General features: G+C 41.5%; 1 protein-coding gene across 4 annotated transcripts in view; it reads left to right on the forward strand.

Moving 5' to 3' along the window:
* The window catches only part of wasf1 (WASP family member 1), a 54146-nt gene that overhangs the window by 2618 nt on the left and 24935 nt on the right, over nucleotides 1–26593 (forward strand). For all 4 annotated transcript variants that reach the window (XR_800161.1, XM_010790345.1, XM_010790347.1 and 1 more), the window contains 2 exons: nucleotides 23125–23279; nucleotides 24216–24350. Coding sequence is in view for 3 of the 4 variants with exons in the window: in XM_010790345.1 (XP_010788647.1) it covers nucleotides 23147–23279; nucleotides 24216–24350 (268 nt within the window). In the remaining variant the exon portion in view is untranslated. The remainder of the gene's footprint in view (nucleotides 1–23124; nucleotides 23280–24215; nucleotides 24351–26593) is intronic.

Below are 26593 nucleotides of genomic sequence, written 5' to 3' on the forward strand. Positions count from 1 at the left end.
TTTGGACCTCTCTTATTTGTTGACATTGCTCTGATCCTCTGCCAGTCCTTGGCTTTCTCATGCTAGCAAGAAGAATATCTCTCTTTCTGTAGCTCTCTTTTGTATTTTCGCAGAGGTGGCGGGGGGGTGATTGGAGGACACACAGAACAACATAGGGCATAATGAAAGAGCTTGTAGAGAGAAAAGAAGACATGGGAGTAAAATGAGTGATTGCTGCCTGGCATGAGGAGGTGGTGGGAAGAAGGTGGGCCACGGTTTCTGGGAAAGACAGACAGAGAAAATGAATATGTGTCTTACGCCCCTTTACGTGCCATTTAGTGGAGCCACAGACAGACCTCCTATCTCCCAGCTGTTAGGATGCTCCAGAGTCTCCGGCACACAGCGCCTATTGTTCTTCTTCTTGGCCAGGCCCACTGCTCTATAATACTGCCTCTGTCCCTGGGCTGACAGAGGGACACCAGGGCTCAGTTAGCCCGTCTGACTGGGGCTCCTTGTGCTGTTCCTGCCACCACCTCCGTCCCTGCTTTGTCCCTAGATCTGTCCATTCTTGGTTGTGACTTAAAACCCTCTCGTAAGACAAGCTCAGATAAAGTAAGCCCTGACTTTTTCTCTTAATCTTGCATTTTCCACTGCTCTTCTCTACATCTCCAGGGATAAGAGTTGTCATAGTGTGCCTAATCTTGTCACAACCCTTTAAGCGACAGTATAAACCTGTTTAACTTTAATATAACAACTTTGATGAGCAGGTGAAATCATCTTTTGGGAGTAGTGTCTGAGGCTTTAGGCACAAAGATAATTTGGCACATCTAGATCATATTTAATTTTGTATTCAACTCCCGGTGTTTTACGGAGTTGAATGATAATAAACAGAAAGCATTTGGCTGCTATGTAAACTTGCTCCAACTGCTGCTAGCAGGTACTGCTGCCGGCTAGTTAGCTGTTTGCTCAGTTAGCCACACTTTAATGACTGGGAGCTTGAAGCTCTGAGGGTGTTAGCACAGGAGTTTTGGATTGCTGTACAATATCTCTGAACAGAAAATCTTATCTGCCCTCTTATCATTGTTATCTTCCTGTCTCAAGTTGAAAGTGTCGCCAGTAGTTATTTTCTTCTTCCCTTCTGTCACTTGCTTTGTATTCTTTCAGTCTGTTTGCCTCGATATATACAGCATCCTTGCTCATTGTGATGACCTCTGCTCCAACTAGCTAGACCCCAGCTGCTGTTTGAATGCATGCAGTATTTCTGTCACTCACCACCTCACTTTAGGCTCTCATGTATTTCAGAAAGAATGAGTCTTGCTTTTATAATGTTCAGCCTAGCAGGTATTTAGCTTGTGCCAGTTGCAGCTTTGAAAATAGAAAGGGTATGATCATGCTGTCCATCTTTTAAAACATATTTGTTAAGCTGAAAAACGTTAGTGTCATTACAGTCTAGATGTGGTTCAGCAGATAACACACAGGCCAAAACAGGAAATAAGAAGATACATATCAGCTTTAAATATGTAGTTTCCAGAGGACTCTCAACTAATACGCTTAATGGCTGTTTCCTGCAAACTGAATACAAATGTCCTCTCGACTCATCAGCCAGTCATCGCCAGGTATTTGGGAAATGGAGCACCAAGGTGTCCTGTAACTGACCTGTCTTATTCTTTAGCTGAAAGCCAACATCAGCTTCACAATGGGATGAACTCTGAGGCCACTCCCCAGGTGTCATGTGATTGTTTGGATGGTAAACGTAGTCTGATACTTTGCTCAGCACAATGTAACCTCCGCCTGCTCGAGGAGTGAATTGTATACAAGGCTCCCTTAGCTGCTGGCCTCACTGACAGTATAGGTGTGTTTGTGTGTCATATGTACAATGACTCTAGTTAGGGTGTTGTGTTTGTATTAGCAAAACAACGTTCCTGCCCATTTCAGGTCACAGTGTATTTCTGTGCTGTGCATCATTTCGCTCTAAATGCCGCCAAGTGACATCAAAACGATCCCTGCAGCTGCACTCAGAGCATGTGCATATTTGAATATATTTGAATATACAAAGTTGAGCAAAACACTGGACTCCCCCATACAGTAGCTCTCCATTTTCCTGTCACTCGATCTCTTTCAATATATATGCGCTCTTTTCCTCTCCCTTGATTTCTGCCTTCCCTCCCTTTCACTGATGGGTTCTCATTGAGCTGGAACGGCCGATGCACCGGTCGTCGTGGTGATGTGGGATGATTGATGGAGGCTAGAGAAATGGGAGGAAAGGCATGTCGTTTATCCAGTCCGCGGCTCGAATCCCCCGTGTCAGGACTGAGAGGTCCGTATTCAATTACAGACACGCTGCTTTTTCATTAGGATTTCCATAAGCACTCATTTTTCTCCTCAGTTCCTTCCCCTGCGCTGGGTCGAAGAACAAGGGGAAAGACAGTGAAGGATTAGAAGCAAGAAAAGTAGAACAAAAAACATGCAATAGGCTTTTTCTTCACATAGGCATATGATGTACCAAACAATCACTTACAGGGATGCATTATATATATATTTACAGCATATCAAGGCTAAATGATCAGCATGATACGTGGCATTTAAACACTCAGATACAGAAGGCGGTGTTACTCACCTTTTTTAAAGTTGGTTTGTGATCCTCCAATAAACACGGCAAGAGCAGCAGACTCACCAGAGAGCCAAACATGGAGTCTCTGGTGTGGAATGGATGCTTTTATACAGTTTCAAAAGAAAAGGCAACATGCAATTTAGAGTACGAGAAGTGGCATTACTGTTCTTTTGTTAGTTAGATTTGGTTAGGTCAGAGCTATGGAATATTAAATCCCCCCCCATGGCTCTCTACCTCTTAAGCTTTTCTTACCCTCAGGTGTGCATACTGCAGGTTATGAATGTCTTATTAAATACAAACTGTAAAATCATTATCTAGTCTGTATTGGCGATGAAAAGCAGGTGATTATCGGTTTCCGGTATAGGCAAAAAAAATCCATTTTGTAATTATTTTTGCTTTAGTCTTTACCCAGCTCGATACTGCGGTTGCCGTTTACACCCTTGCTTCTTTCTTATTTGTCGTGTTTTTCTACCAAATAATAATCTTCGGAAAAGAGCAAGTCCTTGGCTCGTAAAGGGACGCTGAAGGGAAGAGAAGAAAGTGCCAGAGAAAAGAAAAGGAGAGCAAAAAGGGAAGTACCCTCTTAGCCTCCTGGTGTGTTTGTCCACAATCTCACAGCAGGGGTGCCTGTGCACACAGACAACTGATGCCTTTAATTAGGAGCCAATATGTGGCTGTTCATTTACAGCTCACAGCAAGAATCCAGCTCTACTTTGGATTTGCGCAGGGCCCGAGCACAAGGCACGTCTGATCTGTGCTGGATGAAAGCCCAGCGGGGGCCACGAGTGTACACTTCTCATCCATTTCAGAAGATCGGAAGCTTTCCTTCCCTTTTGTCTTTTGATGGTTAGCAGGAAATGCCAGATTCAATCTAATTAATCAGCAAGAAAACACAATAAACAGTCTTACTCAGCAATCACCTTGTGTGTGTAATTAAGTATTATAACACAGCAATGTGAGCTGAACCAGGACAAATCATTGCTGTAGAGCAGAGGTCAGATAGAGGTTAGGAAAGGATTCTGGTGGAAGAAGCATCGGCTAAAGATAGGCCGTCAGTCGAGGGAGGTTGTGGTTCAGTGAAAGATGGCATACTGTACTTCCTATTCCATTCAGTGGTGTGCCAGAGGAAATGTTAAAAGACATTGGGGTGGACGTTTGTGTTATTCTCAGGCCCTTCTAGATGAAATCATCTAGATACGGGAAATAGTCTGAGACACAGCAGTCCCTTACATAACTGTCGCTCATTTATAGACACGCCCACAGCGTAGAGTGCCTAGGCTCTTATTATATAAGATTATAATATTATATTTTCACTCCTACACGTAGATGCTGAGATCAGTCTATAGATCATTCCTCTTTACTCTCACAGTGCCCATGGTAACCTTCGTCCTTGATCTGGACAAACGGTGCATCAGTGTGTGTCTTTGCTCGTGTGTGTGTATTCATATAAGCTCACATGTTTCCCTCTGTTCCCTCTTTTTTAAACGTTAGTGCTTTGACTGTGTAGCCAAGCAGTGAGCTATTACTGTCAAACATCCTCCTCTTCACATTCGTCTTTTTTTCTATTAACCATTGCACTGCTGCCTATCGACTACTAGCCCAACGCAAAACTAGTTTGGGCCACAGATGCAAATAGGACTAACACAACACAAAGCTCTTCTCTTTGCCAGATACATATCTAGGACTGTTATCTTGTTCTAGTTATTATGTCATTTTTATTCCCATTTGTATGCGTCTGATGGAAAATTCCGTTATCACTCTATCAATTTTCATTTACATTCTTAATGGCATACCATACCAGCCAATGAAAAGGAAACACATATGGCACTAAGATTGGACGTCTGTGTTGTAGCTTAACCTGTTCATTTAAAATCTCTTCTCCAAAATGTTGCTGCACATAGATCCTTATTGACCTCAGTGTCTATGATTTGTCTGCTTTAAGCTTACTTCTTCATAGGTCCAGTTCTTGGTCTGTGGTAAATGCAGCAGAATACTCAGCCAACCATACTTGCTCTACCCTGTTATTTCACTGTCCTTCCATCAGTGCATTAGGAGAAAGGTGCACTTCAGTGACAACATGCAGGGTGCACCTCGGATGAAAGGTTTGTAGCTGCTGCACCTGTTTGATGAATAATAGAGACATCTCAAGGGACACACTCTGAAATAGAATATGAAAAGAGGAGAAAAATACTCTTCTATGTGTTACACATGTACTATGTCCATCCTAAAGGGTGGCAAATAAAAAGACACTGTAGGTGTGATGCCCAAAAGCAGAATTTCCCCCCAAAAAATCTCCCATCCGTATGACTGGTATATATTTGAATCCAATAACAGAGTCTAAAAATGTACGGATTATACAAAAATCTAGCGGGACGCTCAGAAATGTGTGTGCAAAACACACAAGCGTTATACACACATATCATGGTGATCTGTGCAGCAGGAGAGCCACACACAGCAGCAGATGGACTGCAGTAATAAGCTGTCGTATGGCAGGTAATGTTATTCAGGGTTTGTTTGGGTCCATCAGCGAAATAAAGTTACCAAGGGGAAAAAGTGTGGTACGATGGCGCAGGACTGTCTCTGATCTTTAATAAGGTGAGCAATGTATGAGTGTTTTTATGTGTAATGTGAATATGCGTGTTTTATTCAACCCTAGCTTTCCAAATGACGGATCTATGTTTGGAGTTAATAAGCTGGGGATGAGCTGCTGACTTAAAAACGTCCTCCCTCAGCTAAACGGTAACGCAGCAGCCCACATGGGTCCATCCAGCGGTGTGGGATAAGGTTAAAGGTCATTTCTCTATTGTGTGTGGTTATATAAATGTTAGTGACAGCTTGAGGCGAGAGCAGTGGTTTGCGTAGCTTAGCCTCAGGAGGACAGATAGGTGCTGACAGACAGGCAGGCATCGCTGCCGGGTTATGCTTCTGCTGCTGCACAGCCTCTTCTTTTGCAGGACTAACTCTGTCCATAATTTTTTACTAGCCCCCTGTGCGTTTGTTCTCTGTCGCATTCCTTCCTTTCTCCCACTGTCTGTTTCTTACGTGTCTATATAAGATATTCCTCTCCTTCCTACGTCCTACTTTACATAAGGTAGAGCAGCACAACCAGTGCTGACTGATCCAATGAGGCCAAGGATGACTGCCAGTTTTGTAGCCAACGAACATATTGTCTTAGTTTGGCATCAGCAGTGTCTGCAGCTTGACCAGTACAGCAGAGTACAGGAAGCAGAAGGACTGGGGAGGCTGTTCACCAGGCCAGATGTTGCCTCAAGCTTCAAATTAAATTGTCCAAATGCAGCATGGATTGAGAAAAAAAATTGAGAAAATCATCCCTGGCTAATTTCAGCCATTTATTTCTTTTCATCAAGGTTGTCTTTTGAAGACATACTAAAGAACTGATTACATATCGCCATTGATATCAGTGTCTCTATTCTAAAAGAGACACTGGCCTCATTGCTGTCATCCACAGTTGATTCAAACACTTATTCGTTTCTCGTATTTGCTTTGTACATCTCTTAGCTTCAGGTTCACATGAAGCTGGTGTGTTATCCACTCATTTTGGGGCAGCCAATACCACATAACTGCAACTACTCTAAGGACCTGTGATGCATATTCAAGACAGGACTATTATTTGGCCTGTTCTGTATGGACATGGAATGAGGGGGTATTGTGGCTCCGACACTATACCGGCAGTCAGAGAGCAGAAACATACTTCTCTATCAGTTGTAATCAGGGCTCATGCTCCTCCAGCCCTCCATCAAGGTGAAATATTATTTAAAAGTTTCCCAGAGTTTGAAGAACTTTAGCTATAACTTTAGTAATGTGGGCCAATGTCATTAGCAATTCAAGTTCTGAATCATGCTGTAGGCAAACTTTTTAGTATCTAAATCTGATCAGTATCTAGAGCTACTGCGGTGCTTGTGAGATGAAGGGCCCTCCTGTGTGGGAAACGGGAAGAGGTGGACTGTGAGCAAGCTGAGTAGGTGTTTATCTAATTGCAACAGGACTGAGAGAGCACTGAGTTGTGGAGCGATGCAACGGTGACTCTGACTGACAAGGGCTTGATGACTCAGATATCCTCACACACACACACACACACACACACACACACACACACACACACACACACACACACACACACACACACACACACACTCTCAGGGGTGCGGTGATGAAGGGGATGACAGACAAGCCGAAGTCTGACTGACCAGGAAAGATAACAAGGAATAGTGTGGGTGAAGTGATAACAGTTGCTTTAGGATTCTGTTTCTTATGCACACTCACACCAGCCTCACATCTCACTGACGAGAAGGCCAGGGGCTTGAAATATGTCCACTGATAAAAGAGAGGCAACGAAGGGGAAAAAAATAGGGGAGCGGGAGGCTTTATTCCTGCAGGAAGAATTGGAGATTCTCTTTCAAGATTTTTTCGATTGGAGGCGAGCCTCACAATGCCGAGTGCCAACCGAACGCAAGGGAGAGAAAAGGGGATGAGAGGTGCTTTTGTCTCCGTCACTTCTGTCCCATTGTCCCTTCACCAGGGACCAGACAGTGCATTGGGCTTCATCGAATGATCAAATCTATATCTGGGCTTGTGTCAGCTCTGTGGACAGAGGGACACACACACACACACACACACACACACACACACACACACACACACACACACACACACACACACACACACACACACCAGATGGCTGAACAACACCAGCTTTGGTTGGCTCATTGTCCTCTTCCATTCTCTCACTATCAGTGTGTATATTTTCCCACTCTGCCGGTGTGTGTCTGCTTATCTGTTTGTTTGTTTGTTTGTTTGTTTGTTTGTTTGTTTGTTTGTTTGTTTGTGTGTGTGTCTCAATGCACGTTTGTCTGTTTCTCCCCTCCCTGAGAAAAACTCAGACTTCTAAACTTTAAGAACGTTCTGATGTAGCTGAACAGACATACAGCTCAGCAATTCCACAAACAATGTAATCTTAAAGATAAGAGAAGTGGAGAGAGTGAGTAAAAAAATGCAAAATATGTGAATCAGAAAGATGGCATTATGAGATTGTTACATTGCCACAGTGAAAGGAGTACTTCACAATGCCAACGGCACGCCATGTTTAGCTCTATATCCCGTTGGCATTAGCTAATAAAGCAAATATGCAGAGTAGGGGTGTAACGGTATCCGAACCGACACGGTTCCGACGTCACGGTTCGGCACATGCAGTCACACGACGAATACGCCTTTTTTTTACGAGTGGGAAAAAAGTCTGTGGCTGTTTCTCAATCGCGAGGATACTGGCTTGGTAGTCGCATACTTCCAAGTCACTTCCTTCAGAAACGAAGCAAGTATACTTCCAAGCCACGGCTTCGGAAAACGAAGAAGAATGGAACAGGCTAACAAGTTGTTAGCCTGTTCCATTCTTCTTCGTTTTCCGAAGCCGTGGCTTGGAAGTATACTTGCTTCGTTTCTGAAGGAAGTGACTTGGAAGTATGCGACTACCNCACACACACACACACACACACACACACACACACAGCCAGGGTTTCTTGTAGTTTTTGCTAATTATGAAAAAACAGAGAGATTCTACAAACAAATTTAAAGAGACAGAAAATAAATAATAAACAGTCCACAACTGTGATGCAATTTTTTTCTAAGCCCCAGCAGTTTCCCATGACGGATGATGGTTCTGTGTAACTGGAAAATCAAAAGAAAAGAGAGGAGCAATAGAGAGAGAAACTAGCAGTAAGTAAACCAGCAAGGGAGTTGGTTGGAATTGTAATGAAATGCTTCTGCCTTTTGAAAGAACAGAGATCTCATCATTACGTGATGTTAAATCCATGGTCTGAAGAGTTAGTCAAAGGGATATTCTCTGTGGTAACCATGACACAGAATACAACACAAGGCACAGATTAAGAGTCTGGTTCCTATGAGGGCTGCCATACTGACTGCTGGGCTTCTGCAGGGTTCACAAAGTTACATTTCAGACTTTATGAGACCTTTTTGATACTTAACATGGAATGGAAATCGCCATTATTAGGAAAATAACTTCCAAAGTATCAAACTCAGCATGTATCTCTTGGCTGCAAAACAATAATTGTTTTCGAGTTTGAATTTTCAACATTTATTTGACTTTTTGCTAAAATTGACACCTGATACTTTTGAGACAATGCCTATACTGTAGATACTGTAGCAATAGTGATGGTGTTTGCTATCGGTCTTGTGACTAAAACTCGTGTTTTGTGGGTATAATCTTCTACGTTTATCCTTGAATAAACTAAAAGTAGAAGGTGTCAGCCTTTGATAAGAAGACTTATATTTAAGACCTTTTATTTTTTTGGTGCTCAGAGCGAAATATAAATGTTAAACAGATGGTAACCCACATAGATAATACAGATCAGAAGGACAATGCTCCTGTTGTACAACTGTGGTTAGAGTGGTGATACGTTGTCAAGAAGATATTGTTATCATAGAGACAAAACAAATGAATAAATGATGAAGTGCTGTGATGAAGTGCTCCCCAGCACCCCGCCAGCACTGCTCTTGCCAGAGTAAAATGCTTTATGGACATTCAGGATAAAGCCTTTATTCAGACTGCAGACACTCTGTAGTCACAAGTAAAAGCAAGGTTTGTCCTTCAGTTATTTACATCTTGTGAGGGTCATCAATACAAAAGACCAATATGTGCATGAGTCTTTTGTAACACACTTCCTCAAAAGAAGACCTTTCAGACCTTATGAAATGATAAATTCCCCATAATGTGCTGCTCTCTCCCTTAAACCCCTTTTCAAAGTCTACTAAAGCTTAAAGATAGTTGCATTATCTACTTCAAATTAGCCTGAACATTTGATCCTGTTTCCAGTGGTTCTGGGAACTCTTCGCTACGACTGCGGACTTGATGTGCTCCTACACCGTGAACAGCTGCAGACATAAAAAACATAGACATCGAATCAGGGAAACTGGCACAGCAACAGCAGCCAATGGCAGAGAGAGCACAGATCAAACTGGCAAAGCTTACAAGCAGCTGGTTTTAATCAGTACTCAAAGAAAACAAAGGAGAAGACATTTTTTTGCACATTGTCAAACTCAAAACTTATCAAGGAGACTTCCGTTTCGTTCAGCTAGTAAAAAGACTTTGGGACTGCGGAGGCTCAACAGAGAAGAAAATATCTCTGGCTCATCGTTTGTGTAATAGTAATGAGGCTGTTATAACATTTTAAATGGCGTTTGTACTTTCATTTTCTCTCTCATTACCACATAAAGGCGTTCATTTGATCTTCATTTCCTTTAATACAAAAAAATATCTCAAATGGCCAGACACATTTTTATCACACATTTCAAGATAACAAAAGGCTGACGTCTTACTTTGGATCAGACTGCATCAGATGTTCTCAGCGAGTTAGAATAGACTCACATGTTTGGGCTCATTGAGGAACTGACAGGAAGAAAGCCCGCTGCTGAACTCTCTGTCTCTGTCTGTGATTTCACCGTTGGCCACATCTAAAAACACTTTTGCCTTCAGAAGGAAGCCATGTTGTACTACAAACTAGATATTTGAGTTTACCCCAGTCTCAGCGCTTTGTGGGAACAGACGGTTGAATCTGACAGGAGAGTGGAGCTGGCGCCTGTGCACAGTAAGAGCTCCCTGATGGACATGAGCAGAATGAAATAATACTGAACATGTTGAAACTCTGTCAAAAGCAGAGGTTGGAAGAACCACTTATCAAAGATATTATGCAAAGTATCGGCCTATATCACTCAAATGACCTCATACGCAGATCAACCTCTCCATGTGGGACTACAACATCCTCATTGCCCCCGTCCGTCCGTCCGTCCGTCGCAACAGATCACGTTGGCAGTACATATCACGGCATGTGGCAGAGTGTCTTCCTGCCAATTAAAATTCTGTACCAGCCGGCGCCCCTTCAGCAGTGAGATGACACCTTGCAGGGCCACACCAGTTAGGTGCTATAAAAACGCACACACAACACCTCTTGTTGTCGGGCTAAAAATACGACAGTGCTGCCAGGTTGGGCTCCGGCAGTTAGTCGGACACTTTAGTTTAAAGGGTGCTTGTGGCGAGGGATACAGGTACATAATAATCACATTTCCTCATATCAGTCACTCAGGACTTTTGAAACTGTATTTGTTGTTCATTTTGTCTTTGAGAGCTAGGCAATACATCAATCATATATCGATATAGTGATATGTGACGAGATATTGTCCTAGATTTCTGTTATCGCTTAAGTGTCTTTACCTGGTTTTAAAGGCTGCTTAGAATCAGAATCAGAAACATCTTTATCACCAGGTAGGTTTACACGTACAAGGAATTTGACTTGGTGTCGTGGTGCATACATAAAAGTAAAACGAGAATTAAAAACACAGGTAGAGAACTAGAAAAATATTTAAAATAATATAAACAGTATTTACATTGCAATGGAATAAAATATGGAATATAAATCGGCAGTAATAAAAAAATTAAAAAAAGATATTGTTGTACATTGTGTGCATTAATGTAATGCATAGTCAGCCTTGTGAGTCCATCCATCTTCTCCCGCTTACCCGTGGTCGGGTCGCGGAGAGTATAGTTCTGAATTAACTAGACTTTTCTATCTCTTCTATTATTTCATAACCCAACTTATGATCACTGATGATTAAAAATCAAATATTAGATTTTGTGAAATCACCATTAGTCAAGCCTTTTAATGTCATCGTAATATCTACATATTTGATCAAATACATTTTGGCATTTCATTTTCTCCATAATCCCCAGCCCTCTGTTTGACGAGCCGTTCTGTATATTGTCTGCTTGTGCTTTGTGTGGTGCTCCGTTCTGTCTACGGCCAGGCACCTGTTGGACAGTAAGAGGTCCGAATCAGGCCGGGGTGTGAAGCATGACAGTCATTTAGCACATCGCCCGGCCTCTCCTCCAGACACAGCCAGCAGTGATCAAAGTGAACATCCTGGCACACAGACACTCAGATGGTGCTCAGGTACTCAGATGGCACGCATCCACAGGCTGCCTGACTCTCTGTGCTGATTTGATGGCCTGGAGATGTTCTTTTCTCTATAATCTCTATTTTATTTAAAGAAACAAAGTGAAAAAACTGTGCCCAAATGTATTTATATTGAAATTGCAGTACTCTTTATGCATGAATTAAACAGCTACAGAGATGGTCTTTTTTATGCAGCCATAAAACACACTGTTGTGTTTTTCTTTGCCTACAGCTCTTTGGAGAAGATAAGGATCTAAGCTTTCCATTCAGCGAATACTTTCTGTGCGTGGAAAGAAATCCCTGAGATTCAACAGAGGCTGCCTGTCCACTACACTTTGCATTCGGAGCATGATCAACGATGAGCTGTATACTGGGTGAGCAGGGAAACACAGACCACATTGTCTAAAGCAATCCAAGCGCTTTGTAACAAAATACATTTAGCAAACGGGCTTTATCCCACCGTAGACAACTAAATATTCATTGACATCTGTGCTTCAACATCAATGAGTTGTGTGTCTATCGGACAAACAGACTCAAAGAAGTTTATCTGCTGAGTTCACCGAAACCCACGATGAATAATGAAAGCCTGCTGCTCAATAATACATGTCTGCATGCTGGAACTGTGCAGCTGTGCTTGTTTGGCCTGTGAGGTAAATGTCATTATACCATCTCCCTTGCTGTGCATACAGACGTGAAAGACATGAACCACTGCAGCAACCCCTTTTAGCTCGAACAGCAGAAAACACTATTTAGCATAAGAAATATATTACCAAAAAGCGAGAACACAGTGCATATTTACAACCTCAATACACAGGAGTGCTACTGAGGCCAGCCAAGAAGCTTGTTAGGAGGGCAAAACACTTAAAGTGGACATGCCGTCCAAATTAAACTTGCACAATTCCATTTATCTTGTCCGCCTATCTGGTCTTAAATACAAATAAGAAGGATGTCAAGAATAGGGGTGTAACTAAAGAGCATGTTCATGCTAAATGTATCTGTTCATTTTTTCCAATTAATTCGGTTGTTTGTAGGGCTGCTCGATTATGGCAAAAATCATAATCTCGATTATTTGGGTCAATAATTGTAATTGCGATTATTAAATGTGATTATTCGTTGACTTTGAAAACATCCATTTATTGGAGAAAAAAATGTGAACATTATGTTTTTAACAGTTGATTACCCTGAACTTTAAGTATAACTCAACTTAAAAACCAAAAAAAAAAAATTATAAAAAAAAAAAAAAAAAAGATTTGATAATAATGATAAAAAGATAATCGTTTTATTTCGATCACGTTGTTTTCTTAATCGTTGCAAGACATAATCGTAATCGCGATTAAAATACGATTAATTGAGCAGCCCTAGTTGTTTGGTCTTTAAAATGACAGAAAATAGTGAAAGATGTCGATCAGTTTGTTTACAAAGCCCAATACAGTCTCCTAAATGTCTTGTTTTGTCCACTCAAAGATATTCCGTTTACTGTCATATAAATAAACCATAAAATATTCATTTTTAAATAGCTACATTTTAGTTGACAGCTAATTTCAACATTGAACAAGAGGGAACCACCATGTGTTGTAACAGACCCACTTTTTGAGGTTAAGTATCTCTTTGCATGAACACTAAGTGAGTTATACATTTCAAGAAGACTTTTGCCTTCTGTCGCATGTTTAAAAAAAGTTTACCGAACTCCAGTACTTCTTTAGGGGGATAAGTACACCAGAGAAGGAGAGAACAGATGAAGAAAAAGGCAGCTTGAGGCACATTCAAAAAAGAAAAAAAGAAAAAAGGCAGCGTGGGTGGCATCAGGGGAAAAGGAGAGATCTTCATCTTCTCTTATCGAGATCAATGCCAGAGCCCACACTGTTACAGGGCAGAGAGGCAGGATAACAATAAGATACTTCTTAGTGATACTGTATTTGTTCTTATATTGCAGTATGTGATTCAGTACTTTATAGTTTACAGTGATATGCTGATTCACATTTATATGACTCACACCCAGAGGGCAACATGTCAAAAGCCATTACAAGTTGAGTGTAAAGGTGGCACCCTTCCAAAGTGTCCTTCAAGCACTCACCTTTTCATGTTTTGTCATTTCATCACCCCTCTATACCTTGTTCTGGTTAGAAAGTGCTAATGGAGCACACTGTAGAATAATTGCTCTGCTATTCATTTCCTTTGATCTATATAGAAGAATAATGTGTGTCATGGATGGTAGGAGAATGAGAGAAATATGTTGTGGTGATGTAGCCTTGAGGCAAAGTGTATTTCAGTCTCTCATGCATCACTGCCTCTTGCAAAAAAGAGTGTAAACACACGGGGAAAAACTGTTATATTCTTCACTTCAAAAAGGTGCTGGCAACAGGAAACATTTAATAATAAACGAATGCTCACTTATTCTGTTTAGTGAAGTGACGTGAGGTCATTTCTTCAAGCCTTAATGTGGATTATTTTTAATGTATTTTATAATTAACACACAGTTCCTCAAGAGATCAAATAAGTAAATTAAAATAAAGTGTCCTTAAAAATTGTGAAATGCAGCCAATTTGATGAAATCTACCAACATAAGATTAGTACAACAAATCACAGAAATAAGAGTTTTCTACAATAGTGTTTTAGTATTATTATGTTTTAATAATTAATCATAATTAATCAAACCGAGGGGAATTGGTGATATTCTGGGAAATGTATTTTCAAGATTACATTTTTTTATTTATAAGAAAAAAACGTTGTTACTCTAGTCTATGTGATTGAAGAAGAAAAGCTCACTCTTTTCGGAAAAGGAATAACTCGAAATTCTCTTTGAAAGTCCAAATGCTTGTGAAAATAAGGTGATTTATGGACTGAAGTCTGAGTCTTTACTTATACCTTAATCTGATTGCAAAGTATAATTTGATTTAAATCATCTACTGGAGGCATAACACACGGCAAGCGCTGCATTTGTGGTTTGTGATCCAACCGTGCAAAGTAAAGCGGTGTGGTTCCTCGACAAAAATATCTATCTTAACAAGGTTACAAAGTACTTCACAAAATACATATCTCCCCCAACAACATATTAAACAACGAATTCAGTCGCATTAAGTGAACTGAGTGGAACTTGGCAGCGGCTGAGCGGTGGAGATTCGAGGAAGAAAGACAAGAGGGGAAGCAGGGAGGATTTGTGGGACAAGTTGGAAGGATAAGACAGCGCCCAGGGCAGCTGTGCTAACCTCTCATGGGCTGTCTCTTGAGTGTGTGGGCAATGTCACAGTTGTTATGTGTCTGTGCATGAGAGATGATTCTGGGAACAAAGTGCTGGCAGAGCAGGGGTGCTGGTTAGTGAAGGTGCCCTTGCTGTGAGGAGGCCTGAGGCGGTGCCAGTGGCTCACAGCAGCAGGACCCACAACTGGGACCACACCAAGTTCTGGTTCGTTCAACTCTTAATTGATTCAAGTGAAAAATAACTGACTCATATCACGGTTTAAGGCTTAGTCCTGCAGTACTTTTTAACCTCAATAATATAATTCACTTTTCTAAACAATTTCTTGTAAATTATCAGCTGAAATGTACGTACACCAAAACCTGTTACCAGCTCATATCAGCTGATATTAAAGGTCCCCTATTATACTGTTTTTCCTTACTTTATTATAGGTCTCAGATATATATAAAATGTCTCTGAAGTGTTTGGCTCGAAATACCAAACAGATCATGCATTGTAGCATCCCATAAAACCCTCTGTCTCAGCCCTGTTTCAAAAGCGCTGATTCTCTGGCCGTTTCTCAATCGCGAGGAAACTAGCTTCCAAGCCAATATTTCAAGGATACTATGTCATCGAGTGCCGCCGAAGGACTGTTCCAATCTCCAGCATACTTGGAATTCCACCGAGTATGCCACGTCCTTGGTTTGGGGGTAATTTCGAGGCTGCACATGGGTAGACTTTGCATCCTTCAAATCCCCACAATGCTTTGCAGACGGACCAATTTCAAAAACCCTTGCGGAGAATGGCTGAACCGACGCAGCACAGCACACATTTAAATGTAAGTATGTAGTGGCGTAGAACATGTGTTGGTAAATATGTTACTTTGTTGCATTTGTTATCACCAAAAATGTGTTCCGTGAAAGTAAAGCAAGTTCATAATTAGATAGACATCGTGAGGTATTTATTTTGTTTGTTGAAACCGTTCGAGAGAGTGGCACACTTGTTAGCCTGTTCCATTCTTCTTTGTTTTCCGAAGCCGTGGCTTGGAAGTATACTTGCTTCGTTTCTGAAGGAAGTGACTTGGAAGTATGCGACTACCAAGCCAGTATCCTCGCGATTGAGAAACGGCCCAAGTCTGTTACTTTAGATGAAAATAAGGAGCCACTCCCCACGCCCCTCTGAGAGATATTTGGTTAAAAAGAACACAATGGTGCTCTAGGAGGAGATTCAGGTGATAAGGTGGGGGGGAGGTGTTACCTTGGTTGGTGATTGGCTAATGTTTAAGCCAACAAATCGTTGACATCATAAAGTGGCCAAAATCTGATCAGCTCATTTTCAGACAGGTTTTTATATAAATGGATCAGGACAAAAAGTGAGCAAATCTTTTTTCCTGAAACTTTCAGAATCTCTTTACACAGAGGGGACACATGTTGATGTATACAAGACATGAAGAAGTGGATTTGGCATAGTAGGTGACCTTTAACTATTAAAAACTAAAAAACATAACTAAAATATCATCCAGCTTTTCCATAAACAGGTCCAAAACGAATGCATTCTATAATACATGAAGACATCACTGTCTTTTTGCCAACACACACACAAATGTTGGCAGACACACTGAGAGCGAGGTGGCACAGTGGCAGGCATCAGTGGTTGGTCACTGTCCTCAGGGCCTTCTTCCATCTATAGAAACAGCATGCTCATTAGGGGTCAAAAGGTCGGCTGCGGGCTTCACGTGACCTGCGTCTAATGGCATCTCAGCACCCTCCGCCCCATGCACCCACACATAGACCTGACAGCTGTGCTTAGAAATGCCACTGCGAGGCAAAATGGTGGGTGAACATTTTCCGCATACAAATGGCTTGAGATCAGAGGTGGGAGGAAACGACGGATCTCTACAAAGGGGGCTAAAGAAGACAAAATGTGGGCAAACAGGCTTGTATTAACAGCAAAGCAGTAGATTGACTCCATTAAAAGGCCTCGACCGGCCACTTACTCTGTCATTATGTTGACTAATGGTAAAGACAAGGATTTTCACAGTGCTGCCAGGCAGTTTTTAAAAGGAGCCAGATTAGTTCTTTTACACTGTTTGTCAAGGTTCTTCATTCAATTCGCTATATTTAGTTGGGGTGTGTGTGTGTGTGTGTGTGTGTGTGTGTGTGTGTGTGTGTGTGTGTGTGTGTCCCGCCCTGCCCGCCCGGGTGGCCAGCATAAGGGGTTAACTTCCGGGAAGTGTGCTCCCTCTNGTTACACAGAACCATCATCCGTCATGGGAAACTGCTGGGGCTTAAAAAAAAATTGCATCACAGTGGTGGCCTGTTTATTATTTCTTTTCTGTCTCTTTAAATTTGTTTGTAGAATCTCTCTGTTTTTTCATAATTAGCAAAAACTACAAGAAACCCTGGCTGTGTGTGTGTGTGTGTGTGTGTGTGTGTGTGTGTGTGTGTGTGTGTGTGTGTGTGTGTGTGTGTGTGTGTGTGTGTGTGTGTGTGTGTGTCAAATGATAGCTGATGGTGTATCAATGGTCTTTCTCCACCAAGCCCTCCAAGGCAAAGGCCCTTGACCTGCTCCATATTGAGGGGTCCTATGCTATATTGTGTGGCAGTGTGAGTGAGTAAATGCTCCATTAGGATTCATTAGAGCCTTTAGTTGGGCATATTGTCCTGAGTGCACTGAGCCGCAGCGGTTGAGGCCCCTCTCTCTCCCCTGACACGTGCCGTCCCTCGCCCTGCTTTGTGCTCACACACAAAGGATGAGCGATCCCAGATCTCGCTCTTCTTCTCCCTCTCATATTGCGTTCATTCATCAGTTGCTATCACTGTACCCACACAACAACCTGATCTTAGCCAAAGCACACCTTTACACCTTCCTCTGTTTTTGCCTCCCTTGGGATATCATAAAGTGACCAATAACATCCCACTGCAGCCGTTGCCATGGTGATGGGTGACAGCGGGAAGCACCCCCCAAGATGTATGGATCGTACAAAGTGGGAGGACAATGAGGCTGGCTATCCTGTAGACTGGATGGAAAACGAAAGGATGGATAAAGAAGGGATGAGCAGGTAGTGGAAACTGTTCCTTTGAAGGGATGGTCCTACTCTATTTTACTGGCTAGGAAAAGTGAAGGAGGAAAGAATAAGGGCACAAAAAAGGGAATGTATAGGGAAGCCATAGTCCTCGAACAAAAACATGTCAGCTCCTGGTTTAAATAATTCAAACATAATGGGAGATTGTACATTTTTTCATTGTTCAATTTAACCCCACATTCTTTCATGAAGCTGCCATTGTGCTGAATTGTCAGACATCTGCCTCAGAATAATGACTGTGCAGTAATAAATGCCTCATCGATTTCATCCCCTTTGTGGAATATCAGCTGATGATTGACTATAAAAATGATATTATGAAATACTGAAACTGAAAGGGTTTTACTCCCCAAGCAGTATATCTAACTCGACTACGGTGAGCGAAGCTTCATGGTTGTCAAATTGCAGTCCTGCTGTGTAAGGCTGGTCAGAGAAATTGAATCAATCAGCCGCACAATATGCTGTCGGTGAATATTGTATGGGTAATACAATGGGTAATTGTACTGAGCAGATTGTTATGCGTCGCCCTCAGCATCTCAGTCAGTATCAGACGCTCTTTCATGTAATCACTTCATCTGTCTTTCTATTTGGTTACCTGTGAGTAGCTAATTAATTCCTCCGTAACACATTTCTGCAGTCTGAGAAAAAGCCTGACGCATCAAAATCATAATGTCTTTATAATTTGCTGTCTTGTCACACTGCATCAGCCCATTAGAGTTCATCTATTCTGCTGGAGTTGTATCTTTAAAATATTTTTATTTTAACTCCTTAAGCCTGACGGTAACATACCATGTCCAGCCCTTTGGTGTATTAAAAGTAGATGTTTGTGTTCAATAATAATAATTTTCTCCTATCAGTCTAATATAACATTTTTGGTATCGCTAGAAAGTCTACAACAGTTCTTCTGAGCAACTTAAAACACTGTTTATCAGCATGTCTTAATAAGGTAAGGTACTCAATGTTCTACCGTCAAGTTTGGCCTTAAGTGCACTGGTTGTCAGTGGCCACCTGTTTTGTATATATCTTCATAAATTCTATCATAAGTTGTATATGTGAGTGTCTTTTTTGGGCCAGAGAGTGGTTTTATTGGAGATGCAGAGTTGAAATGGGGATGACATTGCCTGAAATGGGGAGTCAAACCTACTGACTTGGCGGCGGACACCACAATTCAGTGTATTTTAATTGAACGTGCAGTCACAGTTTTATCATTATCCGTGGAATCTTGTTAAAGTGGTGATATATGTCTTTTTTTTTATTTGTATTATATGCTAGGCAAGGATACAAATCTTGTATCTTGTAAAAAGAAATGTATTTCGAAGGCAATATACTAAATAAGTTAACCTATCACATTCCTAAGCTGATTACTTGTTCAAATAAGACATTAAATATGAATACAAACCTTATGGTTGAGGAGCTACACCTGATTCATTTTGGGGATGTTATTTGTAGGCATGTTTTCCCTAGGGCTTAAGCTAGTCATGATGAACATCCTGTATTTTTCCGTTGGAACACCCTTTGTGCGGTAAACCTTTTGTTAAGTCACTTCTCATTAAGTCCTATGGGTTAATGGAAAAGTCAGAGTGTTGCTTATTAAGCCCTCACCCATGCAGGTAAAACATCTTCTGATTCCACCTTGTTAAAAGCTGTCACATTGTTAAGGTTTTGTAGATTGTACTTGGTTTTAGCTAAGTACCTCTGTCTCCTTCATGTTATGTTTCTCCCTCTGTCAAAGCCAAGATGATGTATAATCTCTCTCTCGTGGGAACCCAAGAGACATGACAGCACGTTTCTCAGGGGAGCAGCGCTGTTATATGCAATCATGTCAGAGTATGGCATAGAGAACCCACAGCGGACAAACGCAGCATGTACTGTATGTGTGTGAGTGCTGGTGTGTGTGTGTGTGAAAATGTTCCCTCCCGTGGACAGCAGCCTTGAGTTAACTTATGTCCAATCAGCAAGGCGGCAAATGTATGCTGCAGTCATTAATCACCCACAAACGCATATGTGCTGCGGGCAGACAGTCTGAGGAATACTTTGAAATGCGAGCCGAGTTTACTCATTAATGATGACGTCAACACATTTAAATAAATGTAATAAAATTGAAACTTTCCTGATACATTATGCAAAGAAAATATATTGTAACCTTGCTTCAAACAGGAATTGAGCTCAAACTAGAACTACTCAATGGCAGAAATTAGAGAGTTCTCTTCCTCACTCCTATTGTTTGTTTTATTGAAAATTAATAATTAAGTTGTATGACAGAGCAGTAAATATGATTTTATGACTTTGAAACACAGACCCTCTTAAAGTAACTGGTTATGTTTGAGGCACACCTCTGAGTGGCATTTATGATCATTTCTGAATCTCTATTTGAAACCAAAAGAAACTGAAAATCTCTACTCTGCTATTTGAAAAGCCTTGAGGAGTTCAGGTTGGTAGAATCGATATTACGACTTAACACAGACTTTCTATGGGGTTTTATATGATGGGCCTTGGAGAATAGGAGTGAATGCTGATTCTCTCTGCTGTCTTGGTTTGGACTTCATTATTCTATCCTGTTATGTCCAGTTTTCTCTGTCATCCGTGAAGTATTTCTTCTTAGATCTTAAGTCAGATAAAAATAAAGGGATTTTATTTTTGCATTGTTTCCCACGTTTGTGTACAAAGGTTGTTTTCCATCTATCATCTTTTTACACTGCCACCTGAAAGCCTGATTTTTTCCCGTTTTTTTAGTCAAATCTGTTCTCCGTCATTCTCAGAAATAACTCTTATGACCCACTAGGAAGGAGGAAGGTTGTTAAGAGGTCAACACATTCATTTATGGGGAGATGAGAGGGAAGGAAAGAAGGGATGGGCGCATGGGGAGGGGTATACAACTTGTAAACCTGCCTGGCAGATACATTCGTCTTCATCTGTGTGTGGCTGTGTGTTTGTGTTAAATAAGCTATTGTATGGATGTGCAGCAGAGAAATGAACCGTTATGATGGACTGATTTAATTACGTTTGCCTCTATAATCTGTCTCTGTTCCCCTGTGCCCCAGAGATATGCTGAATATACAACCTATATATACTTAATGTTCTTATAAGTAAGGCAATGAGCTGAAAAGAGGTAAATAAATGCCTTATTGATTTCTGATATTAATCCCAAAGGAGGGGAAGCTTTTAAGGGGAGCGGATTGCTTAATCTGTGAGTAAGGATGAAGGAGATGCACAGCAACTTCAAGAATATGAGTATAACATTAGGATTTGTTGTTGTTATCTTGAGTTGATGACAAGACACCGCCATCATGTTGGCTAACTTAGCTTAGCACAAAGACTTGATACAGGGGGAAACAGTTTGCACGGCTGTGTCCAACAATATTCACCATGAAAATATTCTTGTTTGTTTATTCTTACAAAAACAGAACTGTAAAAACAGCAAATTGCTACTGTACCTTAGGTTATATGCTGGATTATTTCTAGGGGAAGCACCGTGACCGAGAGGTTACTAGCGTACAGACATAAGTTAAATGAATCGTCTAACTTGTGACAAGAGAGTGTTTGGTCTGATATCCTTTTTCCTGCTTTTGTGTGTTTTTAAGATGACCTTCCTGAACAAGCAGCAGGTGTGTTGGGTCTGAAGGTTAAAGGTCAACAACTAGTTTACACCTCTACCTTGGCAGCTCAGGGTTTTACCCTCCATTACTAAGACTTCCGCAGGCTGTAACATGTCAGCGTACACTGGCTGTGTGGGTGAGTGAGAGCCTTGGAGAGAATAAAGAAATCTCCAATGAGTGGGGGGGACATCTTGTTATTTAAGAAGTAGGCAGGGATTTGGAGCCGTGTTTGGCTTTGTGTCGCAGTAACATCGCCCGCACACCTCATTGAAACCACTTCAACGACGGCTTACAGAGGTGCAGGTTCCCATTCTCTCCTTTTATGGGCATTTTTGCCCCCATTTAAGACTCTTCCAAGATGAATCACCTCAACAAAGCTTTTACTGGGCTCCCTCTCTTTCTTCCCTACAACCACCCATAGCTGGGCCACTTCCTAGAATAGCCTTCCTCATCTGCTTACATTTTAATGGATACGGTCAGAAATCACGTTTTTTTTCTCGGTGACGGCAACACCGCTAAGAATACAGCCGGATATTAAAAGTACCAGACATGTCAATTAAAGTTTTATCAGTGCTTTAACAAGGCCTCATCACTTTCAATCCCAGTGGATCACTCCGTCAGCACCTGATCTCTACATCGTTGCACGCACTCGCTCTCATTACAGCAGAGAGGCGAGGTGTTGTTAGCATGATTAACTGGTGTTGGTCCCTGTTGGGTTGTGCGGATGGATGGTGTTTTGCCCTCTGTGGCCCTGATTGCTTTGCCCTCATTACTCACCCTTTTCATCACATATCCATGCAATATCCACATCATGTTACTCTCATAATGTCTTAAGTTATTTATGTGACATTTTCCAACACCTATTGGATTGATCCGCATACATTTTGGATCCCTGATTCTGCCGGCTTTGGTGATCCCCAGTCTTTTCCTGTAGCCCAACCATGAAACTGACATTCCGAGTTCTGACTGAACTATCTCCACAACTATTGGATTACTATGTCAAGAAACTGAACATGGACATATCTGCTAAATGTCAGCCTGTTAGCATTGTCGTGGTGATGTTAGAAGCCTTAGAAAAATGCCAGCACAGTTTTTCTTGAGGTTTTTTGAGGTAGAAAGATGTATTAAGCTCTGTTCACATATTATGGTTCTGTGCCTTCTGTGGTTTGGGGAAGTCATCTTTGTATTTGGTGTTCGTTTGAGTGGAGGACAATTGGGACTGCACTGCATCTGTAAGGCCATTAGCATGGCTGACTGGGCAGACAAAGTGCTGAGGTTTGTTAGCCTGGCTGTGCATGATGAAAAAGGACAAGACAGGGCTAAGTCGGTGAAACAGATGAGGCAACATGGCTGTTAGCAATGTCAAAACATGACTTCCCTTTCTTTCCCTCCAGGACCCTGTTAAACTGTACTTCTCACATCGTATTCCCTCTCCACGGGCCCTTTTTACCCTTAAACTCACATCATGTTCTGTCATTTCTCTTTCTCCTATGCCAATGTTTTTTCTCCATTGCTCTGTTGGAAAAATTCTGGTAATGTTTGACCATATCAAACAGTGAAACACTTGTTTTTCTTTTCTATCTGTCTCTTGTATTGTTGCAAACAACAAAATGAAAAGGTATTTTACAAGAATTTTCAATCTTACTAAGTTGTATCTTCTTTTCCTTCACTCCCTCCCCCCCTCCACCTGCCTCCTGTAGGTAGTGGTGTCGCAGCTGAAGGATGCCGCTGGTGAAGCGCACCATCGAGCCCAGGCACCTGTGCCACACGGTGCTGCCAAGAAACATCAAGAATGAGCTCGAGTGTGTGACTAACATCTCCTTGGCCAACGTCATACGCCAGCTCGGCAGCCTCAGTCAGTAGCACAGACACACACACACACACACACACACACACACACACACACACACACACACACACACACACACACACACACACACACACACACACACACACACACACACTCATATTCTCTCACAGTTATAAGAAAAGACACACACAGCACAAACACACCTTGGTTCTCCGTAAGTCGATTAGCTGACCGTTATAAATGAGGTACTTAGTCAGCTAATGCATACTTGTCAGTTTTCATTCTTTCCTGCTTATTTTCTGGAAACTACATTGCTGGCATTACAGCATTGGAATATGCAGGGCATTACCTGGCACATTTTATAATCTTACACATTCAAGATGACAATCACAATTACATATTTCTGTAGTATTTCTAAACATATAATACAACATACTTACAAATCTGTAGAACACATTATTTAAGGCCTTTGTTAGTAAACTGATTAACCGAAATTGAAGAAAAAAGAAAACATTTAAGAAAAAATATGATTTTTCTTCATCAGTTAAATGTGCAACTAGTATCACACATGCCTTTGTTAAAACACCTCTACACACACATCTCCAACAGCGCAGTCAGCCCCAAAACACACAAGTACAGCACTTTCTACTGTGCTGTGATTGTGTCTTACAAAGCATTTGAATTTCCATTTTTTAAAACGAGCACCTAAGTGTTATAGATATAAACTCCATACAAAGATAGTTATACAAGACAAGCAGACGGTTGATGTTAAACATAAAGTGAGATTGTCCAACCAAAGACAAATGACACTTTGAATAAATAATATAAATCTATTTAAGACTTAATATTGTCATTATAATTGGATAATAAAAGAATGTTCTTTGAATTATTTAATCATTTTAAATGTTAACACTGTTATTTGACTATAAAAAGCGTGAAAATAAATAAAGGGGCGTGTTCTGTACCTGTGTGTATCTGCAGGTAAATATGCAGAAGACCTGTTTGGAGAGCTGTTCAACGAAGCACACACTTTCTCTTTCCGGGTCAACTCCCTGCAAGAGCGCGTGGACCTCCTCTCCATCAGCGTCACACAGCTGGACCCCAAAGAGGAGGAATGTGAGTTCTCTAGAAACACACACAAACACACACAAACTTACTTGTGCACTCTCACTCCGTTGCTTTCACTCACACCTTCACCTCCTACTGCACTAAATTGGATGTGCACTTGCTGATGTGCCTTAGAGTGTGTTTGTTTGTCACCTGTGTGATGGACCTCGACTGCCCCCCCCCCCCCCAGTGTTAATGGCTGTTATTAGAGGGACAGGCAGCCATGAGACAATGTCATTTTTCATCCCCAACAGTACAAAACAGAACAAAATTCAGAGTTTCACTTTGGCTGAAGGCAACCTCTGAGGCATTTGGCCTTTTTTGGTGTGTATGAACTTTTCCATACTTTTAAGAACATATATTGAAAGCCACCACCCTTAAAGTGTACTAATCACAAGCATTAGGAACGATCATAATTCTGAGATTGCCGTTTTAAGAGTCCTTTTAGCTCCTATTTCAAAGGTATTTCTCTAACACATATGAGCAGTACAGGTAACCGGTATTTTTTACAGACAATCATTTAGACAAATGCAGACAATTGGGCTGACAGTGCAGTCTAGGAGTTAATTTGTGAATACATATAAATAGCCAATACGAACTGATATCGCTACAGGTTCCTTACAGAACAGCTGCTTTGCATGTGTTTACATGAGTGTGGTATATAACAGAGTTGTTTATGTATTCCTGTATTAAAGCTAAGACAGTTTGTTGAATGTAGCACACTTGCCGATCTCCTGGCTTGAGATGTGAACCCCAGCTGGCTTTCTGGAGTTTTATTGGAGGTGCAAATGCAAGCAGAAAAAAGCCCTTGAAGGTTTGCTCGTTTACCCACTGAAGACTTCTCTTTGTAGGGAGAAATTGAATCTGTGGTCAGAATGTATCTTTTGGAAGGATGACAGGATAGTGGGCACAAAGTCAAAAGAGAGGGAATCACAGCGGTGTAATACCATGCTCCAAGGCGTCGTATCGATTTCCCACGGGCCAGCAGTGTGTTTATGGCTTTGCACAATGCTACCCTTAACTGCTTCCTTGTCACTGACACCGAGACAGTAAAATGCTCACTGAGCTGAACTCGCAATTATGGCTTTCCTGTAACTGCAGGCTTTGATACTTTTTTTTTAAAAACCAATAAATAGTTTGTTGGTTTTTGAAGAATCATGGGGTTGTGTTTTAAACACAGTCAGAGAGCAGACTCTTAGATCACGGATTGTTCCTTCTAATCTTCCTTTTGGTTATGTCCTGCATTTTTTTTCCCCGCTTCCCCCTTCAGTAACTTCAGTCTTTTGGATTGCTTTGCCCTCTACCTGTCTTTCTGTTCCCACTCCCTGCTTCTCTCCCCCCCTGACCCTTTCTCCTCACCCTGTCCAGACACAGTAGCCATCGTAATCTAATAATTGTGTGTGATCTAATTGTGGAAGTCTGTTGTGTGGGGTGTCTCAGCTGGTAAGTGAGTCCAAATTATCCTTCAGAGGTTGAAGGGCAGAGACACGCTGACACACTCGTCCTCTCACACACACAAGCCGCACTATCTCACCCTGCAGAGGATAAGATGTTCAAATTGATCTTAACAGAAACATATCTTGGGGAAATGCCCAAGTAACAACAAATATGGTCTTTGTATCATATTAACAAAAAGCCTTCCTGTTGATATTCATGTGACTTAGGGCTTTTTGGACACGGATTATAAGTGATGCTGTGTGTACGCTTGTGTCCAATGAATCTGTACATGTGGTCCTGGGTTTTTATCTCCCTTCATTAATAATCCTGACTTTACATCTTCAGCCTAAAGTACTATCTTGAGAGACAGCGGATAAGGATCAGCTCAGTTGCAGTTTAAGTGTTTGGTGGTGTTGGGAGTCGGAGGGGAGGAGGAGAGTAAGGAAGATGGAAGGATAGAGTGATGGGTGCATAATACAGGCCACTGCAGCAAAAGCAGTGGAGTGTAAAAGGATTGTACCGCAGAATTTTCTGGGCCAGGTTGAAATGGCCTCCTCTGCAGGTTGCAGCGATTTCCCGCTCACTTAAACTCATCCACACACAAATGAAGTTGCCTAGTAAATGGAAAAGCACACAGTTGACTCTACTGTCCTGAATATTCTTCATTCAAGATATATAAAACAGCAAGGTAGTGAAGTAGTGTGTGGTGACTTCATGGATGAATGGGACAGAAAAACGGGTGATTGTAGGAGGGGTCTGTTTCTACTAACTGCCACCCTTTATCCCCACCCCCAATCTTGCCCTGTCTTTACCCT

This window comes from Notothenia coriiceps, unplaced genomic scaffold, assembly GCF_000735185.1.
Source record: "Notothenia coriiceps isolate Sejong01 unplaced genomic scaffold, NC01 NC01_scaffold00034141, whole genome shotgun sequence".
Lineage (NCBI taxonomy): Eukaryota > Metazoa > Chordata > Actinopteri > Perciformes > Nototheniidae > Notothenia > Notothenia coriiceps.